This window comes from Lepisosteus oculatus, chromosome 3 (genome assembly GCF_040954835.1).
Source record: "Lepisosteus oculatus isolate fLepOcu1 chromosome 3, fLepOcu1.hap2, whole genome shotgun sequence".
Taxonomy (NCBI): Eukaryota; Metazoa; Chordata; class Actinopteri; order Semionotiformes; family Lepisosteidae; genus Lepisosteus; species Lepisosteus oculatus.
This window is the reverse complement of record NC_090698.1, coordinates 51,471,063-51,483,997: the sequence shown is the minus strand read 5'-3', so window position 1 is coordinate 51,483,997 and position 12,935 is coordinate 51,471,063. Positions and strand designations below refer to the sequence as shown.

The following is a 12,935-nucleotide window of genomic DNA, read 5'->3' as shown; positions in this document are numbered from 1 at the left end:
GCGCGAGGTACTGGCTGTAGTGGAGCTCCTGTTTCTGCTCCCACCAGCCTTTTTATACCTGCGATCATTTTTTTATTGTTCTTAACTAAACCAATGCACACCGTGTCGTTTAATCGAGCGCTTTTTAACCGAGGTTGATACTTTATTGAGTTAACAAGATGCACGCCTCTGCCATTAACGAACTTAGTTTAATCAACTGTTGTCCGGGAAAACTTGAACAACGAGTTTTTCGTTATGATGGCTCCAGCCTGCAGAGTACGGAAATATTGTTTATTGTTTAGCTGGGATTAGGCCAAAAGCAGGTAACTAGTTCGTGCTTGTGCCAAAGGCAAGGAAGGTTTTGTTTTTTCCCCTCCCTCTCTCACTTTCTCTCGCTTGATTGAAGTTTCCTGGGAAGGGCCTCCTCACCAAGTGTGGAAGTCGTAACCCAAACGAGGCTGTTACTTTGGGGAAGAAAGAGAGGGGGAGAGGGTAAGGGAATTGCAGGCGTTTTGTTCACGACATGGTACTGATGACAGAACAGCAACAGAACCACCAAACTCTGCTCTCTACACCCGCCGAAGAAATAAAGTCCGTGAAGTCTCCTGGCAAAAAAGATTCAAAGGGGATTGCATCGAAGTAAGTTATTAGCTATTTGGAAAATAGACACGATTCCAGTTTTAAGGCCTGCTTGTTTTATTAATAATGATCCGTTTCCCACATTTAGGGTATAGCACACCGTTGTCATAATTGTTAGTTATTGGCTCTTTTAGGTAGGACCTGTTGAACATTTTTTTCCGAGAATTTTAAAATGCGTTTTTTCTAAAAGTATACACGATCAGAAGCCCATGGTATTTTTTTATCTAAACCTTGGGATCGTGCATTTTTCAAGCGATATAGTGTATGCTGCATGTCGGGTGTTTAGTTCTTCTGCTGTTGTTCTAGATGAGTGATTTGCAGATGTTTTATTTGATTCAGGAAGTGACTTAGAATTTAATCAGCTTACTTGACCGTTTTCAGATACCGTCTCATTACCAGCCTGAACTACCAGTGCTATGAATAGAAATGGCTCAAATTGTGTTGCACGATTCCCGAACATCTGACTGTTCTCTACTGTCTGGGGCTGAATAGTTCTCGCACTGCTGCATAGAGCTTGTTTCGGAAACTGAGTGTATTCATAGAATACCATGGGTCGTATAAGTGGGTCTTATTAATGTTGTTTTTACAGAATATATTTTCTTTAAATTAAAATGACGACTCCAATACTATAAAGAATTTTATTTCTGCTTAAGACTAGTTCAGTTTATGGATTTAGTTGGGTAGGTAGCCTTTTGAACCTGTTCCTATGTATTTCTAAAAAACATGTTGGTATTAGGCTTTTCTATCAGTTTAAGAACATGCAAATCTCGTCCCTGTTGACACCTGTTAATTTGTGTTTTCAGGGGCTAAAATAGATTTTAAGCATTGTGTTTACAGTGCAGACATGTTTCCAACAGGAATGAATTGTTGCATATATTGTGTAAAACGTCCGAAGAGATACTAAGTATATCATGATTATTGACATTTAATCGAAAAAATAATAGAAACAAACCATGCCTTGTTTGTCATTCTCTGCTGAATACAACCATCCAGATATTTAGATAATACATACTAATGCCCAGTGGTGTCTGCTTCGATATGATACTTCTGAGAAGTCTTGGTTAAAAACAAAATCTCTGATCTGCTTAACAGTTTAAGAAGAAGCTTACTTCAGTCTGTTAACATAATCTTATTTTCTTTGATTACACTGTGATCAAGAGAGATAAAACTACAGTATACAGTGTACGTGCTGAAGACAAATATGTTTTAAACAATATAATGTTACTAGAACAGTTTGTTCTGAGGCCCAATTAGTTATTATAATGCCATTAGTAGTCTCACAAATTTAAATAATCCAAAATTAGCATGGAAAATAATTGAACAAGTAATAGGTTTATTCCATGCTGTAAAGTGAAGAGAGAAAATGTAATGTTTCAGGTGTGAAGTCTTCTTCAGGTGGACACCTGTTCTCTTTTTAGCATGGAATAAACCTATTACTTGTTCTGTGCAGACTACGCATGCTGACGGAGCTACCCACATGAACTACATGGAAAATAAATGTTGCTGAATGACACACCTGCTGTGTTGTCAGTGTTTCTGTGTTTGGTATCAGTTATGCCAGTTGCAGAAAACGTCTGCTGTGATGTCACCAGTTTTTGGGGTATACAAAAAAATGTTTCTTGCCATTTTTAAGAGAGTCTGGAATGTGGTTTCATTATCTTTCTGTGTTTGTTAGGGTTTATCATGCTGTCCTCAGCTGGTTATTCAAGATTAAATTACTTTTTTATATATCTGCTATGTCATACTGATAGCGTAGCAGGTGAGAAAGATGTGAAGAAGAGACTGATACATTATCTAGTGCTGCTGTTTTGCCTTGCTCACACAGAATTGGTCAGCAGATCTAGGTCTGTTAGGTTGATTTCCTGTAATGGGTGCATGTCGCAGATCAGATGCTGTTGCAACTACCAGTGTGCTCTCTGTTATTTCCTTCTTGTCTATTTTTTATATTCTCCAGTGTAAGAAAATGAACAATACTGAAGATTTCAATGTCTTACTCTAAAGGCATTACCAGTATAGCCACTTGGGTTTCTACCATGTTATCCCAGTCTCTTATTTCTTGCAAGCTGACAACATTGGTTTTGATAAACTGTCCATTGCTCAGAACTGCATTTCTTGGCAGCCTTTGTTCAGTGGTCTATTCACTCCTTTCTAAAATATCTAAAAAAGGCTAAAATGTCATCCAGTCTAGTGAACGAATACTGGGTTTGAGAAGTGTAATGGTGTTTCAAATAGTTGCTGCTTTATTTTCAAGTGCTTGGGCTGCAGCTACTGGTAAGATACTTTAATTGTAGGCGATTGCTGGCTGCTTTATCAAGACCAGCATTTATACTAAGCCTCCTGCTGAAAGGCTGAAGGAACTGAGCCTTTTTAAGTCTTGAGCAGAACAGTGTACAAGGGGACCTGATACAAGTATTCCAAATCGTAAAACACTTTGACAAAAGGCAACCCAGCAGATTTCTTCACAATGAATAGTGAACCACAAACCAGATGGCACAGTTGTAAGCTTTGTGGAAGTGCATTTAAAATTAAGACCAAGGGGCACTTCTTTACACAAGGGGTTGTGGGAATATGGGACACACTATTCACCCATGTTATTTGAAGTCAATAGTCTGGCTTCTTTCAAAAAAACAGGTGAATGAGATCCTTGGATGATTTAGATACTATCAAACAGGTTCCCATCACTTGTAACAGTTTATGTAATATTTATGTTAAACAGTATCTTACAACCTGTCAACATTTGCAGCTGTGAACATGTTACTGAGATTGTGGCATGGCTACATGAAAGTTTTTTTTCCTTTATCCCACATTCTTTTATTACTAACTTTTATTACTTGTATTTCCAGCAGTGTGTCACTCATCTATTGCAATAGCTTGCAGAACATTTCCCATTCACCCCCAGGTGTGACTAAAGTAGTTACACAGTTTTGTACATGTCCAAATCCGTGTCTTGGCATTCAATATGATTGATTAATACTCCGCTTCTATGAACTGGAGTTTCTGTTCATCGCTGAGTTGTGCATAGGTGTATTTGTGCTGTTGTAGCTTTATGACAGAATGATGATGGCTTTAGTTATTTCAAAAGAGATGTAAACCCCTCTGTTTGTATTAGACTAGTAGGCACTGTAGCCGTTATAAACATTTTTCCTGATGTCCTCACATCTATGCACTGAACATATTTAATACTCAGCACAGCTGCTGATCTTTTGCTGTGCTACAGAGCTCCTGCAGGCTGTTTCATCACTCTTTTTCTTTCATGTTTAGGGCTACATGTTCCAGTTTCAGTTGTGTTACTAACCTAATGTCGAATGATATGCGGTGTATGGCATGGCTGTCTTGCAGCTCTTGGGCCCTGGATTTGATTGTGGCCTGGGGCGCCTTCTGTGTGGAGTTCTCATGTTCTCCTTGTGGCTTTTTAGGTTTTCTCCATGTGCTCCACTTCCTCCCCACAGTCTGTGGACATACTGCCTAGGTTAATTGGCATCTCTAAATTATCCTTTGTGTGTGTGCCTTGCACTCATTGACTGCTGAGTTAAGTTCCTGCTTGACTAAATACTTATCAAAAGTGGACAGATGAATGAATAGGGTGCATTGGACTAATTTCTTCCCCTTTTTTCTAAACCATACTGGGTGTTCTCCCACTTATCATAATAGATTTGAAAATCAATTTAGAAACAATTCTTGCCATTCACAAGATTTGGCAAGTAAGTTAAGCACTTCAATGTAATAAGTCCATATTTCCAAACTTTTAAATAAAAAAAATTAAAATATTTAAGGGAGGAATGGTTATTTACTGTTCACCCAGGTTGAATTTATTTGCAATTTTTATTTTAATTTTGCACATTTTATGTGAGTTGACGGACCCTTAGTTAGTCTCTTCTGTGCCTTAGAACCTCCCTCTTCCCTGATGTCTCTGCTACAATAATTCATAATTAATAATTGCTTACATTTATGAAGCGCTTTTCTGGACACTCCACTCAAAGCACTTTACAGATAATGGGAACTCCCCTCCACCATCACCAATGTGCAGCATCAACCTGGATGATGTGACAGCAGCCATAGTGCGCCAGAACGCTCACCACACATCAGCTAACAGTGGGGAGGGGAACAGAGGAATGAAGCCAATTCATAGATGGGGATTATTAGGAAGCCATGATTGGTAAGGACCAATGGGAAATTTGGCCAGGACACTGGGGTTACACCCCTACTCTTTTTGAGAAATGCCCTGGGAGTTTTTATGACCACAGAGAGTCAGGAACTTGGTTTAATGGCAAAGGACGGCGCCTGTTTACAGTATCCCCATCATAGACCGCAAGGTGAGCACCCCTGCCGTCCCCACTAACACCTCTTCCAGTGTGACCATCACTGTTCCGCACGGGCTCGTGCCCTCTGCCGCTCCACCCCGCCCGTTTCGTCCCGCAGCACCTGGGATGCGAACCCGGGTCTCCGGCGTAACGCAACAGGGAGCCAGCCGCATGAGCTAAAGGAGACCTCCCTCAGCCCAGGCAGCTGAGGTCCCTGCTTTTTGCAGGGAGGGTGATGACGTCACCGTGTCCGAACTAGCTCCGCTACACCAGCAGCAATCTTAGTTTTTCCCAGTAGGTCTCTGGTCCAGGTAGTGATCTGGCTCATACCTGCTTAGCTTCAGTGGGTTGCCAGTTGTGGGTTGCAGGGTGATATGGCTGCTGGCAAAGAGCTCGTTGTGTTCTGTATACAAACGTGCTATATATTTGACACAGTTACTTTGGTTAAATGCAGCATTTTATGTTTTCAGCTTTTATTCATCAGATGACTTCCTTGTGCAGGATATTTGAACTTTTCTGCTTCCCAGTTAAAATTGCTAGAACACTAATGTAAATTCATTGTCAACTTGTGTACAGATCCTGTGTCAGGTTGGGGAAGCAGTTGTTGGCATGTTGCAAGGCAGGATGCATGTTCAGGATGCCCTGAAGAGTTCACCTTGAAGGCATTAATGGGGAAGACGAAAGCAAAACTGGCAGTTAAATCCAATGAATTCAACATTTCTCTGGGCACTTGGCAATGTCTTCCATGGACAGTTGGGGTACTGCCTGTTGCTGCCTCTGCTACTAAGAGATGTTTACAAATCAACATGGAACAGGCTGTCTCTACTATGTTTGACAAGCTACTGCAGACAAGGGGAGCAGTTCCTGCAGTGCATAGTCATAAAAGACAAAAATAGCATCCAAGATAATGTGAAAACCCATCCTGCAACAAAGTTCAAAATAGCTCCATCAGCAAACACAGTTCTGGCAACATTGTGGCGAGAAGTTGGAGTAGGTAGCTGGAGAGCATGGTAGGCTGTAAAAGAACAGGTAAAGGTTTATTCCATGGTGTAAGAAAAGAGACAAAATGTGTTGGCTGTGAAGCCTCGTGTTGACACCTGAAGAAGGCTCCACAGCTGAAATATTCTCTTTTCTTTTCCTTTCAGGTTAGAATAAATCTTCATCTGTAACTTTGTAGTTCTCCTTTATACAGTCGAGACCTGGCACCGACTGAGGTCTCTGTTTGAACTTTTAATTATCTGAATTACCTGTCCAATAGACAATTTATAACTAAGGGTAAAGTACATAAAGTAGACAAATATTGGCTCCAGGATTTTGACATGGATTTCTACTGTGCTGTATTCTATATGTTAGTGTTACAATGGGACACTTGCCTGAAGAGAATGAGAAATAAAAATTATTTTACCATGACGTTATTTTTGGTTATACCTGTAGGTATTCTTTACTGTGGGAGTTGTTACCTTAATCTCATCATTTCTTCATCATGTCAGGAAACGAAAAAATAATTAACCAGTGCTTCCTACTCTGAAAGATCGCATTTAACTGCCACTTATTTAAATTATTCGGATAAGATCGTAACGCTAATGTATCAGAGCTTGAAACTTGGCACAAGATAGCAGTATTCATGCATTTTTCACTCTGTTCCCATAAATGTGTCATGCTGTGTGGGAAGATTCCATACCAATATTATACTAATGTCTGGGGGCAGTATTGAATGACTGGAAGAAAAAAAGTTGCTGGCCTGCTGAAATACTTAGATTTGGCCTTAGATAAATTACTCATGACTTGTCCAGGGTCTACCTTGATGGGATAGGCTCTAGCTGTGACCTCACATTGGATAAAGCAGTTAGAAAACAGATGGATAGATAAGTAGTTGAGAATGTGGTTGTGCACTGTTCAATAGTCAGGAAGGGGAAGTGCTGGCTTAAAGTTCATTTTCATGTACTATCCATGTACTTAGAAGTTCAGAAAAATTACCAAAAAGACATTTAAGATACATTTTTGGAAACAAATCAGAGACAAGTCCACAGGAAAGATGAAGGAAAGCTCCAAGTCAGTGTTGGTTCATAGCTAAATATCTTTGTTTTCAAAGTGGATGCTATGAATATTATAACTGATATACAGAAAAAGACCCTGTGACAGGTTGGTGAGACAGGAGCTGGGGGGGGGGGGGGGGAGACCCCTATGGTAATTGCAAGAAATAGGCACCCAAGAATTGGCTTCAAATATATATGTGCTTTCAGAGGAAATAAGATGATGTAAGCACCTGCTTGATTCCTCTAAAACACAAAAACTATGTGCCTAGTCAGCAAGAGCAGGGATAGAGAATGATTCAAGATCTGGTAGGATAGTTAAGAGAATGGATAGTAATTCAAAAAGATTACCCTCATCTGGCATTACACTTGAACTATTTCAACAGTGGGACAAAGTTATGCTCCCGGTCTTTACCTGTGGTTAGAGCAAGGTGACTGGTCTGGAGATACCTCACGGAGGGAGGAGAGATGCGTAGAACCTTTGTGAAGTCAAATAAGATCTGCATGAAATCCAGCAACAGGCTGCAAAGCTCAGTTGGTAGGGTACATAACCTCTGCTTTGGATGTGCTACCACAGGCAGTAAACACATTGTTGCTCAACAGTCATGTGAACCTTCATAGGAAAGAAAAGGAACTTGGTGGGTACAAAATGTGAATTAACCTAGTAGAACAGCATAGAAGTGTAGCTCTTAGAAAGGATAATCAGTCTATGTACAGACTTCGATGAGTGGTGATTCTTTTCTTGACTCAAACAGCAGTGGATAAAATCAGGTCTGTGGTATATGATTTTTTTAAAAGTCAGTACATGCATTTACATTTCTGAAGTGCTTGTTTGAGTGGCAGATTAACAGCTGTTTAAGTTTGTTTTGAGGTGGAGAGAGAATTCGAAGAGACATACTGCACAACTATGAAATTATAATACTCTCTAATCTTCCGCCAGTTATTCTAGTAGAAGACAAAATGGATAACTATGTGCTGAAGAGGAATGAGAGAGATCAAATTGTGAGAAAGACGAGGGCTTCATTATCACCGAGACAAATTTGAGTGCCATACAGAGTGTACAAGAGTCAAACAATTTCATCAAATTTGGAAAGCAAGATATTTTTCAGTGTTGTTGTCTTTTGAGGAAGCAAATGTTTGAAACCTCAGTTCAAAAAGTATTGTAAAGACTACATCAACATTGTCAGTGAAACCTATGCGGTCTTGGGAAATGGTATGATAGGGCTCTGGAGGATGCAGTCCATGTGAGAGAGGTGAGATGACAGGTAGTACACAGACTGAATATAACGAGCAGAGATGCTAGACCCATTTAATATGGGGAAAAAATGGTCTGCACAAAACCACAAGCACTGAGCTTCCTCCCTTAGTGTCCCACGATCACATCCATAGCTGACCTCAATTACCTTTGATCCTGAATGATTCCAGAGTCAAGCAGCCAGCAAAGAATGGCAGATAATACCACTACTGAATTATACAGGCACAAGACTGTATTTGCAAATCAAAGTGACTGCTTTTCCAAAGCACCACTCAGCTTTGATATTTGTTGGCCAAAAATTGGTCCATAGCTGCATACTAGGTGTTTCAACAAATAGACTCTGCTTGGTAATTTGGACACTTATACAAGAGGTTTGCCATTGTAGCCATAGCTGGCTAACTTAGCAGGCAATATTAAGCTCTGGTACTGCAAGGGTAAACTTAAGCCAAGCCTGATATGAAGCTCCTTTACATGCAGCAGAGAAAACAGGTACCAGTGTGCCCCATTAGAATGGCTTTTATAGAAAAGGAGTACTTGCAGCTGCTACTCTCCTCATTAAGGCCTCCGGTGTTTGGCTAGAAATAGCACTTCAAGTCTCGGGGAGTTTGCACCTGTTCAAAGAAGAACAAAATGGGTTATAAAAGAGTCTTTTACGGTGAAACGGTGAAGGCAAATCTAAATGCTGGAGAGAGTGTCGGCTATATGCAGCATATAAGAAAAGCCTTTGGCTCAGTCTGACTGCCCCAGAACAAAGGAATACTGTATGTCAAAGAAGAGGATAAAGTGTGTTAAAGTCATGTTCTAGGGTATGCGGGGAGAAATGAGGTGGGAAAACATCAGCTTCTTCATTATCATTATGTGTTTTCCAACACCACCTAATCTGAGAACTTGGGTAGGAGAGAACTTTGCAGGCCAATGCACTGATAGACAACAGTACACCAATACCAGGAACACTGGTACAAAACAAACTAGAACAGTGCATTGTGGCACACTCTATGAATCATATTGTTGAAGAAGTTGGAGTCAAAACAGGAGTTAGATGACAGATAACATCTGTAGCACAAGAGAGAACCAGCAGTTGGTTATACTGTAGATGTGGCAGAAGGCACTGCAAAATGAGCAATAGAAAAGATGAGAAAGGTCAGTATAACTTAAGGGTCCACTTGAGTAGCCCCATGAATTGTTCTTCCATCTTCACTTCAATCACTTGCCATCAGGGAAGGTCATACCTTGGTCCAATCCACATTCATTGTGTGCTTATGTTAGGGGCACCACAAACAGGCTGATCCTTGGAGTCTGTATTACACACACATCAACTGTGGGCCAAAAGAAGCAGCTTGCAATCAGTGTGGAAATCATTATGATTTGCATCTATTTGTTGTAACTTATGTTAGTGAGGGCGTAAAGTATTATATACACTAAATGAATAGTTAAAACAACTGACCAAATTATACACACAGATGATCGGAACAGACATCCCCTTCATCTGTTACCTGTGAGCACAGATTCAATTATGAGCATAGACTAAAATTGGAATTCTGGCTTCACTGGAAAAACTAGTTTGCTCAACTTGATTGAACATTTTAAAGGGCTTTGAGATCCTCTATAGTAATACACAGGATCTGTGGAAGCACTAAGTACATTTATATTGCTTTGACTGTAGTTCTTAGCCTTTGTAGCAGATAATTTAATTTAGCAGAGACTATAACCAAACAGTTAAAACTAATAATTTAATGTTTAAAGGTAAACCGAATGTATATAAGGATGCATATCTAAGACCAGGGTGGTTTAAAATATGTTGTAATAATTAGCTACAGGTGTTCCTCATGATAGATTTTTTTTTCCAGGAAATGTTCTCAAAAGCCACAAGATGAGTTAATCAAGCTTGTCTGACACCAGCCCCTATTCAACCCTGCATTCTGTTCTGCTTTGCTGGCAAAATGGTTGGCAAAATTTTAACATGTGGAATGGTGTTATGTGACAAGTGAATTTCTTGAGTAAAATACTCCTTAAATGGAGCTGCATTAGAGGAAACTGAATCTTGTGAGATGCTGTACTATAAAACTATTGCTTCAGTTCTAACAGACAAGGTATTATTCAAATTAGTAATTCAGCATACCCAGTGTCAAAGGAAAAGATTTAAGTTTTGTCTGTCGTGTCTGCTTTAAACATATTGCTAGCAACTCTTGGAGGAAACCCTCTTGTATTCATAGATGCCTATTTTTAATGTTATGCACAGTATGCGAGTTAGCAAGGTATTTGTCAGTAAAAACTCACCTGCACCAAGAGATTTTTTTGTTTTTTTCTGTTGGATCTTTTGTCTACATTTTCCTATTCAAATATTTCCAGACTGCAAGGTCTTATGAGGTCATCTTTTGATTTGAGTTAAAGCCAAATATACCAGAGGCTCTCATTTTTAAATATTTAATCTTTCCTGCAAAATGTTTAAATCTGTGGGTTGAGGTATTTTGTATACTGTACTGTATGTTCATGCACAAAATCTGCTTCAGTGGTATATAAATATATAGTGGTGGAATCCTAGAGTAAGCATTGCAGTAATACCAATCAAAGTGGAAACTGCCAAGTTAAACTGCATTGAGGCCACAGCAATGGATTACTTCTCCCAAAATATTTTATTTTAAAATGTGATATTGTAAATGAGATTTATAGTATTTTACAGTACCTTTACATGGAGTACTGTATAAAAATAAAACAATTGTAAGAGACTATGATATACATGTTAAAACCGTACATTAAGCTAAAGCTAGATTATAAAAGTATGTTTTCAGACAGAATTTAAATCTGCTCATTTAAGTGAATGAATTCATATGTGCTGAGAGATCATTTGCCAGTCTTGCAGCAACAGCACAGAGCACAGTCTGCAAATATCCAGAGCTTTGAAAAAAGGTCAGAGAGTACACATGAATTGTAAGTGTACTGGGGGGCTTAGCAGGTTACTGATGTGGTCAAGATTCAAACTGTTCAATCCTTAAAAGGTGAGCAGCAGTATTTTGACTTTTAGATTGAATACACAGGGGGCCAGCGCAAGGAAAGTGTAAAATGAGGTGAAATGAGTTTATGCATTTTAGTTTTCGCTAAACTCTGAGCAGCTGAGTTATTGAACCTGCTATAACTTAAGGACATATTTGGATGCACTCTCGAGCGCCCCATTACAATAATAAAGGGAAAGGCAAAAGCTGTATTAGGTTTTTTTGATCAGACTGGGAGAGATGTACAAATCCAGACAATGTTATGAATAAAGCTATGGGAGCCCTGGACATTCTGATATTTATTGCAAAAAAACTTGTGCTTGATTTCTGCTTTCTTTGATCCCGATAGTTTTTTTTTAAAGTCCCTTTTGGTTACTTTACTTCGCTATATTTCTCTTGTCATGGAATGTCTTTCTATTATAGGGCAGCTGACGAAATACTGAAAAAGTCCATCATACTTCCCCAACCATTGCTGGAGATATTTAGTCCAAATGCCTGTAATTTCTTTCAAAAGTTTCTGTAGGATCTTTGCATAGTAAGATTTCAAAATTCTATTTTGCTTAGTTTTTAAGATTTGTCTTAAGCTGTGTTTTTAGCAAACCCAAGTGTTACCTTTTAACTTCTTGTAGAATAATTATTTGCATTTAAAAAAATCATCAAGATCTGTGAACTATAAACACAATCGTTATGGGCACCAATTACATGGTGAAAAGCTTAAGCATTTTAAATATTTTTATGTGTTTAGAACATTTTGTCCAAAACGGATCAAATGGCTCACTAGAGGGGTAAGCCATAAAGTATTTTCAAACCAAAAGGCACAGTTTAATAGAAGATGGAAAACAATTGAGGTCAACTCATTTTAACCTGAGTAGGTTATGCCAGCAGTGGTATAGTATTATCCTGTAGAGAACTATAACACAAGAAAGAAAATAATTGGTTTGCTCCCTAGTCCAATCCTTGGTTTTGCTGTTGTTAATCTGAAAAAGTTCCCTAACCAGTCAAGAGTGTTTACTTTTAAAGTATTATTTATTACTCCTAATTCAAGGTCATATATATGGGCCTAGTTATGGTTTAAAAGGACAGAACTGCACACTGCAGCACAGTTCCGAAACCACATATATAGCTATAAAACATTTTAGTCTTATTGATGTAACAAATTCCTCCGTCATCCAGAGATTTGTATTTCATCTTTCAACATTGCCTGTGGCTATCTCTGTTCACAGCTCTGAAGCCGAGAATGCGGGAGAGGAGAAGCAAAAGAGACCTGGGAAAACCAGTAATGATCAACCACAACCATCAGATAATGATACAGAGCCCCCTGAGAACAGAAAGAAACCATCGCTTGTAATGTGAGTAGCTATAAAGTTGTATTGAACCTCCACCAGCAAACAACCTTCTGTTGTATCATGATTGCAGTAGGTTAGTCAATTCTCAGTGATTTTGTAAGTAATTTACCATTTTTACCATGCTGAGGAATACTTCTGTTTTTATACACGCATTACTTTTAACTAAGTTATGAATTTTAGCATGCTACTGAAATTTATTTGTGGTAGAAAAATGGATCTTTGACCTGTTGTGTTTACCTTTTTATTAGGTGTACAGCTCTTTCTTACACTGAAATAAAAACCATGAGTTTCATGGTTTGAGAAACATTGATCAGAGCACTAATTAGCATTGCTATCTTACAGCACTTGGGCCCCAGGTTTAATTTCAGGGTTTCTATCTGCATGTTCACTTG

General features: G+C 39.0%; 1 protein-coding gene across 2 annotated transcripts in view; it reads left to right on the top strand.

The window, feature by feature from the left end:
• The window catches only part of gramd2b (GRAM domain containing 2B), a 33,778-nt gene that overhangs the window by 9,934 nt on the left and 10,909 nt on the right, over positions 1–12,935 (top strand). Inside the window, exons 1-2 of one of the 2 annotated variants that reach the window (XM_015336605.2) lie at positions 196–618; positions 12,421–12,546. In XM_015336605.2, the coding sequence (XP_015192091.1) occupies positions 503–618; positions 12,421–12,546 (242 nt within the window). In that variant the 5' untranslated portion in view covers positions 196–502. Of the gene's footprint in view, positions 1–195; positions 619–12,420; positions 12,547–12,935 lie in introns of those variants that run through there. The other variant, XM_015336602.2, reaches the window with a different exon arrangement.